General features: G+C 35.7%; 1 protein-coding gene and 1 pseudogene across 2 annotated transcripts in view; both read left to right on the forward strand.

Moving 5' to 3' along the window:
* The window catches only part of LOC103094680 (sperm flagellar protein 2), a 136,579-nt gene that overhangs the window by 6,560 nt on the left and 111,849 nt on the right, over positions 1–18,170 (forward strand). Inside the window, exons 4-8 of one of the 2 annotated variants that reach the window (XM_056824544.1) lie at positions 4,307–4,410; positions 6,324–6,571; positions 8,941–9,052; positions 11,880–12,037; positions 12,588–12,719. In XM_056824544.1, the coding sequence (XP_056680522.1) occupies positions 4,307–4,410; positions 6,324–6,571; positions 8,941–9,052; positions 11,880–12,037; positions 12,588–12,719 (754 nt within the window). Of the gene's footprint in view, positions 1–4,306; positions 4,411–6,323; positions 6,572–8,940; positions 9,053–11,879; positions 12,038–12,587; positions 12,720–18,170 lie in introns of those variants that run through there. The other variant, XM_056824545.1, reaches the window with a different exon arrangement.
* LOC100014876 (clathrin interactor 1-like) lies at positions 211–3,305 on the forward strand (annotated as a pseudogene).

Raw genomic sequence — 18,170 nt, forward strand, 5'->3', positions numbered from 1 at the left:
TGATTATACCTCTTACCTATTCCCTGTACATTTATATGCATAAAGCTTAATTTTACAACTTAGGGAATTATTTTATTGAAACATTGATTTTACAAATATGTTCCATATTTTTTTTGTTATTAGTGTGACTGACAGTCATATATTAGTCAATTCTCATAGCAGTCATTTACATGGCTTAGGGATAACCTTTCGTTGACTGACTCAACATAACACTGTCAGACCAAGGACTTTATTAGTATTAGAAGTTTCTTGAGAGTTTGAGGTAGCGGCGGTGGGTGGTGACGGTGCTGGAGACATCACTCCTGGCCCCAATCTGCCCCACTCCTGCATGCAAGTGCCCCTGGGTCTGCATGGAGGAGGAGGAGGAGGAGGAGGAGAAGGAGGAAGCAGCAGAGGCTCAACTCCTGTGGGGCAAGATGTTGAACATGTGGAAGATCCGGGAGCTGGTGGCAAAGTCACCAATGTGGTTATGAATTATTCAGAAATCGAGTCTAAGGTTTGAGAGGCAACCAAAGATGATCCTTGGGGACCTTCTGGGCAACTTTTGGGAGAGATTGCCAGGGCCACATTTATGTATGTACAATTTTCTGAACTTATGAACATGCTTTGGACCCGAATGTTAAAAGATAACAAAAAAGAATTGGAGAAGAGTCTATAAATTGTTGCTGCTCCTAGCATAAGGAACGGATCAGAGCATGTTGTTACAAGTGCCAGAGAACCCATTTATGATTTGCGATCCCTGGAAAATTACCACTTTGTAGATGAAAACATCAAGGACCAAGGTATAAATATACACCAAAAGGTGAAAGAAATGGTAGAATTTGCCCAAGATGATGATCAATTTCAAGAAGAGAGAAAGAAGGCAAAGAAGAACAAAAACAAATATGTTGGGGTTTCTTCAGACAGTGTTGAAGGGTTCAGATACGGTGAAAGGTATAATTCTGAGCAGAAATCAAAATGGGACCAGGAGGGGGATAAAAACAAAAGCACTTTTCCATTCAGTGATAAATTAGGTGAGCTGAGTGATAAAATTGGAAGCACAATTGATGACACAATCAGCAAGTTGCGCAGGAAAGATAGAGAAGACTCCCCCAGAAAGATGCAGTGACAGTGATGAAGAAAAGAAAGCAAGAAGAGGCAAATCTACCAAGAATGAATTAAAAGATGAAGAGAAAACTGTAAGGAAAACACACATACACATTACACAAGCCACAGAGACAACCAACACTAGCAAATCCTTCCAAAACCATTGATCTTGGAGCAGCATCACATTACACAGGGGACAAAGCAAGTTCAGATCAAAATGCTACAACTCATACACCTCAGTCTTCAATAAAGACTTCAGTGCCTAGCAGCAAATCATCTAGTGACCTTGCTGATCTCCTGTTTGATGGCACTAACCAACCAACAGGTGGATCAGCTGGTCTATTTGAAGGATTTGCTGACTTTGGATCTGGGGCTGCATCAGGAAACTTTTCCTTCACAAGGTTCAGCAACAAGTGGGAATGGAGACTTTGGGGATTGGAGTGCCTTCAACCAAGCTTCTTCGGGTCCCACAACTTCTAGTGGAGAGCTTTTCAGTAGCTCACAGCCAAGTCTGAGTCAGCCTCTAACAGCCTCAAATACTTCAGACCTATTTGATTTAATGGCCTCCTCCCAGGGAACCATAACATCTTCCCAAAGTATGAATTTCTCTATGATGAGCACTAATACAATGGGTCTTGGTTTACCCATGTCACGCTCACAGCCTTTACAAAATGTTAGCACAGTGCTAATCATCATCATCATCACCACCATCACCACCACCACCACCACCACCACCACCACCACCACCATCATCATCATCATCATCATCATCATCATCATCATCATCATCATCATCCAGATATGGTCCAGAAATCAATCAGCAAAACCCTGCCATCTACTTGGTTGGACCCCAGTGTAAACATTAGCCTGAACAACCTACTACCTGGTATGCAGCCTTCCAAACCCCTGCAGCCATCTCTTATACAATGATTCAGCAACAAAATATGCAACAGCCTATGAATGTAATGACCCAAAGTTTTGGAGCTGTGAACCTAAGCTCACCACCAGACATGATCCCTGTCTGGCATCAGACCAATACCTTGATGGGGGGACCCATGCCTATGGGCATCCCTAATGTGATGACTGGCACAATGGGCATTGCCTCTCTTGGAAATACTCCCTTGATGAACCAGGGAATGATGAGAATGAATGTGAACATGGGAATGACTTCTACGGGGCTGGGATTAACAGGCACAACGGGCAAGGGAGTGCCCAGTCTAGCCATGGCTTCTGGAATTGTACAACCCAAGCAAGATGCCTTTGCAAACTTTGCCAACTTCAGCAAATAAAAGTTTATAAAGAACCAGATTGAATGAAGGATTTTTAGCTGCAGAGAGAGGTATTGTTGGGGTGGAAATGCTGATCAATACCCTTTTCTTTTACCAATTACTAAAAATGAACTTGCCTAAAAAAACAAAAAAGGCGTTTTTGTAAAAGTGAAATATCTAGTGTTCTGGATGGACAGGCCAGAGCACTTCAGATGAGGCAGTACAATTATTTTTTTCCCAATGAGCCTAGACCATGTTTTGTAGTGAGACCATTAAAAGTCTTTATAAATTAAATAAGAAATTTCATTGTAATTTGTGGAAAGACTGAAATAGGGCTTAACAAATCTGTTTGAGTCTCTAATTTTGCACTTTTCTTTTACCTGATGAACTTGATTTTTCTGTCCCTGAATCACCTTGTCATAATTGGACCCATTGATTTTACTACCACCCTTGAATCCATAGTTGAAGTCATTCAAGTCTGATAATCTGTTTTTTATTAAAATATCTATTTTTGTCCAAAAAAAGGCTTACATATGTGATTATGGCTAAATCAGAGGTAACTGGAATATATATACTTTTTGCTAATCTTCCAGGCACACTGCTATACTATCCAAATTTTTATAACAAAATCTTTTGAAGCAATTGGTGGTAAGTGTGGAAGTTGCTTCTCCTACTTCTACTACTATAATTATAATTCAGTAGATAACTGGGAGAAATGCTTTATCTGGGGCTGTTGTATGGTTTCCTTTCTGAAAAAAATCTCCAGCATCTTTTATTTTCAGCAGGCATTCTTTGCAATTTGTAGTGATTGATGGGCAAGATTTCTTTCTGTGTTTATCCCCTTAGCCATTGGCTAACAGCAAAAGTCAGAGTGAAAATATTTATTTTTTTGGCATCTTTTCAAAACTTAAGGTTTAACACCTTAATACATTTTTAAGTTAAATATAGATGTTTAAACGCAACAATGTTGGGTTTTAGATTTTATACAATACTTGGTTTTGGTTTTTGTTTATTTTGTTTTTGATGTAATTATGGCATTTGCAAGCTGTGGTTCCAGTAGTGAGAATTAAATATATATTATTAAAGGAGACCTGTAACAGTCAAAGATTTTATCGATTTAATATAAAATAAAGGAAATTAATTAAAAAGCAAAAAAAAAGTTTCTTGAGAAAAGCATTGATATTGATATCTTTTCATGTCTTTGTATTCTTTATATTCTTGTACATAGCAAGCACCTGGTCAATATTTATTGAATGGATGAATTTTTCACAAGCCAATGTGACATTCTGAAATACTTGTTTGTTATTTGGTCTTCCTAATGTTAGTTCCCCTAAAATACCTCCAGAGTAAAGGTTTCATCAAATGGAACTATGATGCTCTTGAATGATGACATTAGCCTGATGTTACTCCTCTTCACCAATATCCCTGCCCTATATTCCAATTACTGGGAACTAATATCAGCTTCAAGTAAATATCAATAAAATATCATTTAAAAATTGTAATACAGGCATTAATGCAGAACTTATACCAAATGAATGCATGATTCTGTATCATTGGATAAGCCCGGCTAGACTGGAAAGGTAATATATTCACAAAATTGTGTCCCTTTAACATCTTCTGTATTTTAGTTAAGGAGACACAGTAAAATTCAGTAGTAATGCTGGAATCAAAACTTGTGATCCCCAACATACTTTTTGCACCTTGGGATTCCTATGATTTTCCAGAAGTCCTTTTATGTAGCTTTCAAAGAAATCTATTAATAAACCCAACCAGGGGAAAGTTTAATTGCCAAATTTTCATAATTTCAAATATTCATTTATATTTTATGCATGTAAATAGCTGCCTCTCACTGAAAATCAATCACTGCAACCATTTCAGTCTTATTGAACAAAATTTTTGAAATGTGATTCTTTGGTTACATATACTCTTGCTTTTGTTGTTTGTTTCCTCAGCTTACTAATCGTGCTCAACTTGGTTCAAAATGTGAAAAGTTGCTCAAGAGAGGAAGAAGTATCCCCGATGTACTGCTAATTCAAATCATGGTGAATGCTATTAAGTATGAATTATCTTCTTTTATACTATAGTTAATCTATTTATAAGCTTATTTAAATTTGGATAGTTTGAGCACTCTTCTAACATCCTGCTTTAATGATTGGTACAGAACAGTGTGAACACTCATGAGCTCAGGGACATACTGCCACACTGAATTTCAAGTGTATCATAATTCTTTGGCTAAATAAATATCCTTTAAATGAGTAGTGTTTTCTAGAAATGTAAGAAAAAGACACTTTATTTTTTCAGTTCAAAGCCAAAGGGCTTGGACTTTATCATGAATAAATAGTCACTATGGCAAATGAAAGATAAAATGACTGAGGAAACAAAGGTTTGAGGTTCTAAGCATTTAGATTTATTAAGCAATGTATGCTAATTGCCTAACAAATCAGAACCAATCCCCTTCCTCAGCTTAGGGAGAGACATCAAATCCAGGAGAAAAGAGACTTTTATATATATTAAAAAGCAATTATTCCAGTAAGACTGATTAATTAAAAGAAAATAATTGACCTTCAGAATATAATTTTAGATAGTCTGATTTCTAATTTGGGGAAATATTGGGGATGATACAAGTTGCAAGGAGAAGAGTGAATAGATGTAGTTCTGATGTAGAACTGAAATCCAAAGAAGAGATTTCCCATTCCTCCCAAGTGTGTGTGAACGATTAAAGGAACGAGTTAAAAATAATTGATTGATAAGTATGGGGGCAGTTTAAAGATGAGACAGTTGATTTGTTTGAGATGTATAATTGTGAGGAAATTCCTTGCATCATTCTTTGGATCTGACCAGGTTTCTGATCAGTATAACTAAAGTCCTCAATTAAGCACCAGGAGAGGTGGTCAGTGTTTCCCAGTCCCATGGAGCCAAGTTCAAACAAGGCAATGAGGTTTTCTCCCAGTTCCCACAACTTGAATGAGTTTCCCCTTAAGACACCTCTAAGATATTTCAGAAGGGAATTAAATTAGCCATGCTAACTCCATCTTCTGACTCAATTCTGGAGCTAGCTCAGTTCCCTTTCTATTCTATTATAGGTCTTGTTGAAATTCTGTTTTCTGAGAAAATGTTTGTCAGTTGTTGGAATAGGAAGAAAATCTCATAGTATTGTTTGAACTTAGCTCTATGTGGCTAGAAAACACCAACCACTTCTCCCTGGAGCTTAAAAATACTTAACCCCAAGGATTTAGTATATACTGACCATAAACCTAGTCAGATCCAAAGAACGATGCAAGGAATTTTCCCAAAATTATGCATCTTAAGCAACCCACATGTCTCATCTGAAAACTAGCCCCATATTTATCAATCAATTATTTTTCCCATGTTATTTTGATTATTCACAGATACTTGCAAGGAGTGTAATACCTTTTCTGATTTCAGGTAATTAATTATACCTGTTTACCCCCTCCCAGTTTGGAAAGTCCATAGTCATTCCTATGATTAGAAACCAGATTACCTAATTTTTATCTTAATTTGTACCCTCTTAATTGTTTTCTTTTAATTAGTTGGTCTCATTTGATTAACTGTATTAAAGCATAAAATATGCCTCCCCTACCCCTATATTTAGGGTCTAGTGCCAAAACTGAAGGGTCCTGGTCCTGATTTGTTATATAATTGGCATGCACAGCTTAATAAATTGATACTCTTAAGAAACTTAAACTTTATTTGCTCAGTCATTTCATCTTTCACACACCACAACATCGAAGTATTTTTGTCACAGTTGTGATAGCAATTATATAATAGAAAGATTAAAAATGAAGTATATATGATGATATTTTAATAATAATTTATGATACTATGTTATTCTAATTACACCTGATTTAAGCATTCAAGAGATAACAATCAGGCTTTTTGTATTATGATCATGTTTCGTTTTAATTTTTTTCCTAAACATTAACAATTTCATATTCTTTCAAACCTTAGTGAAATATCATCAGACAAAGGATGGATCTTGGATGGTTTTCCAATGACCATAAATCAAGCAAAACTTCTTGAGGAAGCCCTTACAGGGTTCAACACAGATCAACCAGAACATGAAATAAAGGCTCACAAAAAATCAACATTGGTTTTTGATCCATCTGCTCCCAAAGACCCCCCTCCTCCCCCACCTGCATTTGATTTTGTTATGTTGCTGGATATAACTGACACATTGGTGCTGAATCGTGTGATGGGTAAGTTGGATAGTTCATGATAGAAATTAGATAGAGTTTTGTAGCTTTGATTTATGCTTTGAAAGGGTGAATTCAGTATGACTATCACAGGAGAATAATATGATATAAATTTCAATGATTTAAAAAAAAATTGAACCACCTAATTATAACTCTTCCACCATGACTATATGACTGTTCAGTCCTATAGCCCTAGACTATGTACACTAATAGCATCTAAATGAGAAGCTGGCAGTGAAAATCCCTGCCAAATGCAACCTCCCCTATGAAAATAACTTCTAAGTTTGAAAGATGCTCTCTTAACATTATTCATTAATAATAAAAACTAGTTGGCATTTACATGGCACTTTATATGCATTGTATCATTTGATCCTTGCAACTTCCTAGGCCTTCTGACTCCAAGTCATTAGTCTTCCTAGTACACTGAACCATTTTAATTTGGATCAGTATTGCAACTAAGACTCTTTTATATGATGCCAGCACAATTTTATGGCATCACCCTGATTAAGATTATGAACAACCTCATTGTTTCAGCAAGGTTTCCCACCCCATTTTTCTTCTGGCTACTCTTTGTTGTATTACCTTTATGGAATTATTTTCAAACTAGCTTAGGTTCTCACTCATCATTCTTTCTTAGGTAAGACTGTTGGAAACAATCAAATGACAATGCTTAGCTACTGCCAGCTACCTATCAATTTTCTCTTGCCCTTGCTATATGACTAACCCCATCTTCCCTTTCAACCACATATTCTTTGATGATCTTTTATGCTGCTTCTTGCACAATTCTCCATTATTCCTCTTTACCTTCAGGATATACCATTTTGGTGATCCACAAATTAAATTATTTGGAGACTGATATTCCATTAGCTGTAGCCATTCAATATAATCAGGAGAATATACTTTAAAAGATGGTCTTTTGTTTCAGAAAGAAATAATATCCCCAAGATAATTTTATCCTAAAGAAATCTCTCTTTTGTTTGTGTTTGGAAAAAAAAGCAAAAAGAACGAGGCTATTTCCTAACTCCATGTAACAGTGATTCATATATCAAGGCAATTGTTGTGTCTCTCCTAATGCTTTTCTTCTCCAGACTATTAATTTAGAAGAAAATAAAGTAGCTCCTAAAGAGTTCATCACAATAAAAATTAATTGAGCCCTTTCCGAATTAGATATATACAGTTATGGTAAAAGTGTCATTTTTTCTAATACCTTTTGGTGACACATTTATTGGAGTGACAATATGGTTTCTTCACTTTCCAAAAAATGGCTAATGCAGTATAATATAGGATGGAAGGGGTTTTAACAAGTTTTTTTTTTTGTTCACTACCTTCCTTCTAATGAGGATTCCTTTATAACTATCTCAGGCAGTTGAAAATCTATGTTTCTTAAAGACCTGAAGAGTAGAAACTTTCTCAATCTTCCTCAATACCCTCTTAAATGCTAATAACCCTAGTGTGCAGAGGAAATTATTCATCATAAAGATCCTAGATGTGCCATGCTGTAGTTTAGACCCATTGCCTCTTGTAATTTCTTAAATAGGAATAGGAAATAGCTAAATACTATGGGCTACTGCAAAGCACAGGCCATTTCCATCTATCATGCAGCTGAACTATCTAATATGGTGATTCTTCTGTTAAAATGTGAGCTCCTTAAGACCAGAGATGGCTTTACTTTTCTCTTTGTTTTCCCATTGCTTAGCATAGTACTCTATACATTGGAAGTGCTAAAGAAATGCCTTTTTCATTCAGTGAAATGGTTCTTTACCTGAACATTATTATTTTATCATTGTTTGACTTTTTCTTCGGTATACTAAATAATTTTAATTCCTTTAACCACCCCTCAAATTTTTCAGACCCCTTATGTCTCTCCTCAGAATTCTAGGTTCCTTTTCACTTTTTTCCTAATTCAAAACTCTATATTCATTAGCTCAGAATTGAGTGTCTAGTTAAATCTGGTCACTTGATGGACACAATGATGCAGTACTTCCAACTTTCCATGTACTATTTTTCTCCCATTTCTGACCATTAGTAAGGCTTTTATTCACTGGGATCACTATATCTTTTTCAAATTACCTTCCTTTTTTGAATATATGTTTTAATATGCTATATGACTCTACTATTAAAACTTGATCTGTATTGGTTTTGACTAGTTTTAATTTTTACCCAAGGAAATTTTCAGTTCTAATTCTTTTGTCCAATGAGTAATCCCAATTGACAAGCTCTATTCCACCTTCTTAGTTATTGATGAAAATGTTAACCTGTATGGGGCAAGAAATGATAAATCCAAACAATTCATTTTGACAGGTAGTAGAAATGCTAAACTTTTATAGCTTTTTAACATTTTCTAATGAAATAATGAAATAATTCTAATATAGGAGAGGAGAAAAGAAACACTGACACAACTGGTATACCAGAAAGTGCAACTTCAGAAATGTTTCCTGAAGAACAAGAAAAGTTTGAACTTTTGAGGGATCAGATACAACACAGGTCAGTTTAATACTTATTTTTCTTTTATGTAATATTATTGATTCAGTATTTAGAAGAATGGAATTGTAACTATTTTTGAATTACAAAAACTGGACAAAATATATTGATTTTAAGTATTTGCTTTTTTGATGCTAAAACAAAAATGGGATATTACCTGAGGGGACTCACAAACTTACAAGCAGGTTTCCTCAAGGAATGGCTGTCCATGGTTCAAAGTATTCTCTGGACCTATAACCCCCAAAACATAACTTGTGAGCCTCTACTAATGTGTTTACTCTTTTTTAATCCTTATCTTCCATCTTTGGATCAATATTGTTTTTTGGTTCTTAGGAAGAAGAATGGTAAGGGCTAATCAATGGGAGTTAAGTGACTTGCCCAGTGTTATAGCTAAGAAGTGTCTGAGGCAAGTTTGGACCCAGAACCTCTTGTCTCTTGACTCTCAATTCACTGAGCTACCTAACTGCCCTGCAATGTGTTCAATTTTTATTTAGACAATTAGAGGACAAATAATTTGGTTATACCAAAGATATTGAATAAAATCGTGTACTTTAAAAAAAAACACCTTCACCTTCTTTAAATACTGTGTATTGGTTCCTAGGCAGACTATTGGTAAGGGATAGGCAATGGGAGTTAAGTAATTGTTCCAGGGTCACACAGCTAGGTCTGTGTCTGAGGCCAAATTTGAATCCAGGATCTTTCATCTCTAGTCTTGGCTCTCAAATCATTGAGCCATCTAGTTGCCCCAGTACTATTTTTTTTAAAGCAGCAACAAAATGTTTCCCTTCTAAATTTCAAGAACATTCTCCCCACATGCATAGCATCCATGGGAAAAGTATATACGTGTGGAAAATTGCACATATAAGAAATTCATATGGGTAAGGCATTCACAATGGGAACACATATGATCAAGCACTAATATTGGGGGCATATACAAAAAATATACATATACAAAAATCATGTGTCACTCCTTGAAGGAGAACCTTGTGTTTCTCACAAGACAGGACAGAAGATGATTTCTCCTAATGCCATTATGTTGCTCCACCAAGTCTTTGTCGGATGTCCACCAAATGCAGCTCGGATGCCTCCTAAGTCATGTAGGCTCAACTAAATACTGCTAAACTGAATGGCCATCCAATACTGCTCCTCCCCTGGCTCAATGTCCTTGACAATCTCTTTCTCGAGGACAGAGTTAGAACTGCCATATATTGGCAGCACAAATACCATAGGTTTTCTCCAGCTTTTTTAGAAAAAGACAAACATCCCCGCCCAAGAACCTTCAAAAAACCTATCCTGTCTTTTTCCTTTAGAGACTTGGTTACTGAGTTCCATTCATCTCCCAGCTAGAAATGCTAACAGGCAGAAGCTAAACTCTTTAGAATAAACACTTTGGTCCTCCCAGCTAACTAATGTTTCTGGACTCAGGTTTTTCTTTTTCCTTTGGTACTATTCCTTTTTCCATAGCTTTAGTGCTTCTGTCATATACCTCACCTTTGCTTATAGAGAATATTCTATATAATATCCAATTATTCAATTAGTGGAAGTCAAGTAATTGGTACTTACCAACAATTACCAAATAGTTAAGGGGTTCAGAGCTTTCCAAACCTTAAATCTTTTCCATTCTCCCATATAGATATGGGATAGAGACAGTCAGAGCCAAGTTAAGATTGGGGTCGTTGCCGTCTTTGCTTAAACATATTCCTGGACTTTTTATGCAAATGTAGCCAATATTGTATACTCTAACAATAATATTGTAACAATGATCAGTTGTGATTTAGATGCTCCGATCAATACTGTGATCCAGTACAATTCTAAAGGACTAATGATTTAAAATGCTTTCCATCTCCAGGAAAGAAACTCTGAGTGCAAATTGAAGTATACTTTAAAATTTTTTCTTTTTCTTTTTTTATAACAGTTAAAAGAGACATATTTTGCATGACTTCACATGTATAGTTGATATCATATTGCTTGATTTCTCAATGCATTAAGGAGGGGCTGGAGGAAGAGAGAGAATTTAGAAATCAAAAAAATTTTAAATGAATTAATTTTTAAAAGAAATTTATCACACTTAAATAGCATAATAACTTTGCATCCCTAACAGCAAAATGAAACCAGTGCCATTTAACCACACCCTCTAGATAAACTCTTAAGGCTAAAATAGTCCTTTTAAGAATCAATCAAACTACATTAAGACCCTCCATTCTCCTGAGAACAAAATAGTTCCCAGAATTGTTCCAGGCTCTCTGTTGTTTTATTTTTTTCCAGGCTCTCTGTTTTAAGTAATCTGAGTTTTTCTGCCCAACAGCCCAAACAGAATAGCTGCTTCTTCCCAGGTCTCTATTTATAGCAAAACATTATATGCAATGCCATGTAATAAAGAAAGAAATGAATTGCTATGACAGGGTATGACAGCAATGATCAGAGTAGAACTTGGGAGTTTTCTGCCCATATCTATAGACAAAGTCAATGCCATTCCCTTGAAATTTTACTTAGTTATAAATAAAATGGTAATAACCTGTTTGAAATGGTGAAAAACTCTGATTGCATCTTTTCCATATAAACATTTCTCAAAGATATGAAAAAAATCATTTAAATGTACTGTTTCTAACAGTAGTGATCATGTATATGTATATATAAAGAGGAATATGAGCGTACATGCATTGTTTTGATGTGGGTATTCTTTTATGTTTCTAATAACTGACTTTTGGGGATTGATTTTTCAGGTTTAATAATTTTATTAGTTTTCTTTTTACCTTACATATTTTTAAAAGCTGAGAAAAACTTAAATAATGTTGAACAAATTAACAACTTTGATCTTTTGATGTTGCAGAATTTTAGGTTTCTTGGACAACTGGCCAGAGCTGGAAAAATGGTTTTCAGGAAAACAAGACATTCTAATCACAGTCAATGCAGAAGTAGATAAAAGGGCTTTAGCCACAAAACTACAAGAGCTTTTTATTGCTGAACTGAGGAAAAAAGAAGCTAAAGGTAATTGTCACATTTTAGGACACTACATTAGATTCTAGATGTCTTACCTGGGTAGAACATGCCATCATCTTATTATATCTGGAAACTATGTGTCTCTTAATGTAGCCCAAGATGGCATTAGCTTTTTTGACTGCCATATCGTGCTCTTCCATCTTGAGAGATATCCAAGGGAGAGATGTTATTGGCTTTGTCCCAACAAAGGAGTCACCTTGAGAAGATGGAAGCTATCTCTCCTTGAGTTTTAGAAGCCCATAAAGTGGTCTGCTTTGCTTTTCCTGGTTCATTTGCCAAGTCTCTTTGTTTCCATCCCCAGTCACCAAATCATAAGAAGGCCAATTAGAAGCCATTGATCTCCTATGTCCTCCAGTAAGAAGCCAGAGCCCCTACCCCTCTCTGCAGAGCCAAAATATATCTATCCAACTATATGAAATGTCACTATCTAGAAGATACCCCTCGTCACCCTGTCATGTATATTTGAGACTGTTTTATGTTGAATGATGTAAACCTGTACCAACTAGTAAATGTGTTTTCTACCTGTCTGTTTTAAAAGCAAAACAGGAATTAGAAGAACAGGAAGAGGAAAGGAAAAAGAAAGAAGCCCTCCCACCTGAACCGCCACCTCCACCTCCCCCTGAACCAGAAGAAGAGCCAAAGGAAGCAAAAGGGAAAGGAAAAGGGAAAGGTGGGGGTGACTGACTGATCATTATATAATGTTGCTCTGTCCTGGCTCTTCTTAGGGTTGGAAGAGATGTAGAGTAGCTGCCCTCTAACTAAAGCCAAGCCTCTTACAGCCTCAGCCAGCACAGCTGCAAACCCAAAGTCACAGGGCCCAGGCACCCTATTCAGTCAAAGATGCAGCTACCATCATTGGTCCAGATGACTTAAGACCCTCCATAAAATGAAGCAGCTGACCTGAAACAGCAGTGCAGGCAGTACAAGGAGTGATACTTAACAGAGGAAAGTGAAAAAAAAATTATAAAAAGCAGGCTGAAAAATGCCCAAAGTCTTAGCATTTGGGTATATTTAATGAAAATATAAGAAGTACTTTATAACTTAATGAGGGCACCCACATATACTAGACCAGCACAATAATTGATGTTTATAATAACTCCTAGTTTTCAGGAAAAAAAAGTTAGATGGTCTTAAGTCTAATCTTTAATAAGATAAGGAAGTGTTATGTAGTAGAAAGATTTTTACCAGAATTTTTGAAGTACTTTTGATGCTTGATAGTTATAATTAATTTGAAAATCCATTTTATTCATCTATTAACCACATATTATGAATATATTCCCAATATGTTTAAGAGAGATAGCAGGACATAGTAAATTGAAAGTCAGGAAGACCTGTGTTCAATTCTCACCTCTGACACTTACTAGTTGGGTGACCTTAAGCAAGTTATTTGCCCTTTCTGCACCTAGCACCAATTTCAAGATTCATCTACTAAGTTAGGATCTGTGCTGGGGGAGACAGTTCCCATATTTGTGAAATCAGAGATCTAAGACAAAATGACATAATCTTAAATTATTGTGGAAGGCACTGAGCACATAGAGAGATAATTAACATAGCATACCTGTCCACAGGGAGTTTATAGTCTTCTGTAGAATATTCATTTTCCAATGATTTCAGATAAATGAAGCAGAGATAATAAATAGATCAAAATGTGTGTTGGGGAAGAAAATAGTCATATCTGAAGACTCAGTTGCTTCTATTTGGAAAGACTCATTGATTTTCCAGGTCATGAAAGTCTTTTAATGAGAAGAAAGAACAATATTCTGAAGTCTTTCTTTTTCCAGGGATATATACAGTACTAATAGTAATGATTCTGAAACAGGAGCATTGGTTTAAGTCAGAGCACTCCTCAAAAGTCAAGTTTATTCCATAATCTTCCCATGGGTTTGCTACTTACCATATAGACACAAAGCTATTTCTAGGTCAAGTCCTTAAAAAGTCTGAACTAAGAAAGTTAGCTTTTGGAAGCCCAGACCTCAATTGTAAAAAGTAAAGATCCAACAAAGGGACATTTATCTTCTGGTAAAAATGTAGCCAGCTAGCTAGTGATCCCTTTATGGATTCCCAACTAGTGCCTTGAGTGAATTAGAAAAGAAACAAAGATATTGACCAGGGAAAAATTGTCTGCATCCAGAGTGACGCTTAAATTAAAAGACAATGGAAGAGTTCCAGAATGGGTCAGTGCAAGTGGTTCCAGGAGCAATTAGTCTTTAAGAAGGGTCTACCTCCCAATGATATGTATAGAGGGAGGGGACAGAAGATGGGGAGGCTATGAGAAACTCTTTAGAATGACCCAAAAGAGAAGTCGGACTTTTGTGGTATCTCCAACTGGGTCCCTCTATAATCTTGTTCCTGCTAGGACCCACTGGAAAACACAAACTCTAGGTCTTTCAACTAGCTTTTAATGGATCCCCAGAGTGCAGACACATCATTGTTTGGCCAATGGCAGTGCTCTCTTTCTGATTCACTCAAAGGACTTGTTTGGACTTCAGACAACCACCAGGAGAAGTCTTCTTTTTGCAATTAGTTTAACATTTCCTTGTGAAGGCCCTTCCTTTCTATGGCTGAGTCCTGGCTTTGCAGAGGCCCCCTTACAGTTAGAACTATTCAAATACTGAACTAAATTCAGAAATCATTTTCTCTATGACTTCATTATGTTAGGACCAACCACTTATCTGTCCTCACATAAGCAGTTCAGAGGGGAAATGGGAAATCACTTATCCATTGACTTAAGTGAATAGAGTATTCTTTTTGTGGGCTTTTGTTATGATCTTTTGGGTTTTTTTGTGGGCTTTTGTAAATATGAGGAACACCTTTTTTGCCACTTTTTCTTATTCAAATTTATTAATAATATTTAAAAGTAATCCTGAATCTTTAAAAATATTTTCTAACATCCATATTACATGAGCTATTTTTCACTTCTGTTATTTATAGTTGAGAGTCATTTTTTGCCACAATAATTTTGCAGCTTCAAATAAAGGACTTCAATGCAGTAATACTGAAATATTTATCTTAGATTGGAGAATATAAGTTTTTTTAATTTATATATCATGATGAACAAATGGAAAGTATCTAGATCTATACTAGTCTAAAGAAAGTAAAGTGTATTTTGAATAACCACAGAAAACTTCAAACAAGAATGACTTTTTAGAGAAAATACCCTCCAAATTTGCCTCAGGATTAGTGGCAACAAAGCATGAAGAAGTCCAAACACTCCTAAATCAGATATCAGTGGAATTATTTTTTTCAGTTCCATAAAATGTAGAAATAGATTATTTGGGGAGCAACACCACCCTTCAAGCACTAAATAATTTTTCTCTTTCCCAATTTTCCACCCAATCTGAACTTGTTCCTCCAATTAATGCAAGTCCAAGATTGATCTCTCACTGAGAGTCAATGGCCATTACAACAATGGGCTAACAGATAGCAGAGTGATTTCCAGAGCTATTTAAGGAATTCTTGCATATTTGAAAAACAAGAAAACTCCTCAGACTCTCTGGGATTTGGTCCAGGCTCTAAATAGGACAGAGAGTTAATATCTGTATGTCTGTGCAAGGCGACTTTGTGATGGAGAAGCATTCTCCTGTCCTGGTTCTCTGTCCATAGAGGAATTCAAGAGAGCTTTCCCTTAGACATATTGAAAAACAGCAATCAGTTAGTCAGTCAAGGAGTCTTTATTTAAGCACTCACTAGGACACCATGTACTATGCTTAGCACTGTGGATATCAATAAAGGTAAGAGCTCCCATTCCAAAAGAAGACAGATCTTAAGGTTTTGACTTCTAGGTCATTGACTCAAAAAAAGAAATGGAAACATAAGAATAAAAACAGCCATAGCATTCATTAAAAACCAAACTTAAAGTAACATCTGCCCATTTTCAGATCAGAAAAAAAGCTACTAAAAAAACTACTTTTAATAAAAGAAGTTGATAATAGCCTCTCCAGAAAGGGAACTCCAACTCAGAGTTCAACCCATTTTGCAGGAACACCAGGATACACTTAAATGTTATAAGGAGCACAATAACATGCTAATTTTTTTAAAGTGTTAAGCTACTGAAATGCATGATATTTAAAGCAAGTTGGGTGGTGTATATCTGTCATGAAAACTTTATTTAATTTCAGGTATAAGCTTGATATATAGGTGTGCACTACCAAAAATTTTCTGGAAGTGTGACAAGATGATATCTATGGTCCTATGATTCCTTTACATATATCGTAAAATCATATGAACATTAGTATATGCATATTTTTCTAGGCCTTTATGTATATGTTCTTTTACTAACATATTAATTTTATGGATTTAAGCAATGCATAATTATTGATGAAATAATGATTCTCCCCTAAAGTAAAGCAAAGATATTTGTATTGGAATAAAAAAGTCAATATTTACAAAATCTTAAAAATTTGCTTTTATTGCATGAATGTTAAAACTTTTAGGGATGACCCAAACATCTTCTCTCTTCCCAACTAACATCTCTTATTACCTGAATGGGAACTGAGAAATACTGCAAAGGCATTGAGTGAGGATGCAATCAGATTTTTTAAAACTCTTCCTAGAAACAAAGCAAGGTGTTTATAGTAGCTGTAAATAAGCAGGTTACTTTCTTCAAACTTAGGGTCCAAGATAAATGCTACCCATACAACACTGCTCACAGACAGTAGTGCTGACATCTTTGGCTAAGCCAACCAGAAACTAATCAGTGGTTCTCATTCTTTATTCTTATTCTTTATTCAGTCTTAAAGCTCTACCAGTTTGTTTATACCCTTCAAACCTGTATTCTTGAATTCTCTATCTTCCACGAACAATAAATCTCTTCTTGCTTCAAAGAGTGAGTGTACCTGTCTTTTTTCTCCCTGACTTACACTAGAGCTAGTACCAGACCCTTAAAAGAAGTAAGAAAATTCCATCTCCAAAGATGTCTTTGGCCAATATTTCATTCAAGGAAAGGAAAAACTACACGAGTGTTAGAGATGTTCTCTTAATAGTAGAACTAGATAGAATATTCTGACAATAATTGCAAGGCAGCTCTTCTGAATTGACTTCTTAATGAAAGTTTCTAGCCTACGTTGACCCTCTAGGTGACTTTCCTGTAAATAATGAAAAATCTCCCTAAAGAAACATTTGCTGTAACTTAAATCCAAAGGTCAACTGTAGCTATCAAACATATTCCACACTGACAGTTAGATTCAACTTTGTAAAGGCATCCAGAAATAAAAGAAATGAAAGTTGAGATAAAAAGGCAAGATTTTTATAGTTATTGGAGCAGAGATAAAGAAACAAGTGAGGATCAGGGTTGGAGAAGGAAAGAGAGAGATGCTGAGTACAAAAGGAAGTGATCATTAGTAGGAAACAGATTTATGTTGCCCTTTTCAACTTATTTAGGTTTAGCTTTTTGTATTTGCACCTCTCCTCCCATTGCTTCTTATGGTTCTTCATGTCCCTCAAAGGGCTTTGTTGCAAATTAACACCTAATGACTGAAAGATGACTGTTTCCAAAGTATTCCCTTAAAAACTGTTCTTAAACTATTTCATTATTTAAAGATAAAATATAGACAGGCAGGCAAGTAAAGAGATAAATATAGACATAATTATAGATAGCAAGCGATAGAGATGAGGGAAAATGAGATGGCTCAGTGGATAATGAGCTAGGACTAGAGATTGGAGGTCCTGAGCTCAATTCCGACCTCAGAAACTTTCTAGATGTGTGATCTGGAAAAGTCACCTAACTGTAGTTGCCTACCCTTACTGCTTTTCTGTCTTGGAATTAATACTTAACATAGATTCTAAGATAGAAGGCAAGGTTTTAAAAAAAGAGAGAGAGAGGAATGATAGAGTTCAATATAGGGATAGAGATATGTATTTTCATCTTTATATGATGAGTTACTGATCAAGTTTTAGTTAATATTGTTCATTCATTCAGTCCTATCCAACTCTTTGTGACACCCAGGACCATAGCATTGTATCCTCCACTGTATTTCCAAAATCTTTCCAGTTCCTGTTTCTTATTTCCATGACCCTCTCTAACCATCCCATCCTCTGCTGCCCTCTTTTTCTTTTGCCTTCAGAATTCAATTAATGGTTCCAGTGAGGGGTTATGCACCAATATTTTCATGCAACAAAAATG

The sequence above is a fragment of the Monodelphis domestica genome, chromosome 3 (assembly GCF_027887165.1).
Source record: "Monodelphis domestica isolate mMonDom1 chromosome 3, mMonDom1.pri, whole genome shotgun sequence".
Classification (NCBI taxonomy): Eukaryota; Metazoa; Chordata; class Mammalia; order Didelphimorphia; family Didelphidae; genus Monodelphis; species Monodelphis domestica.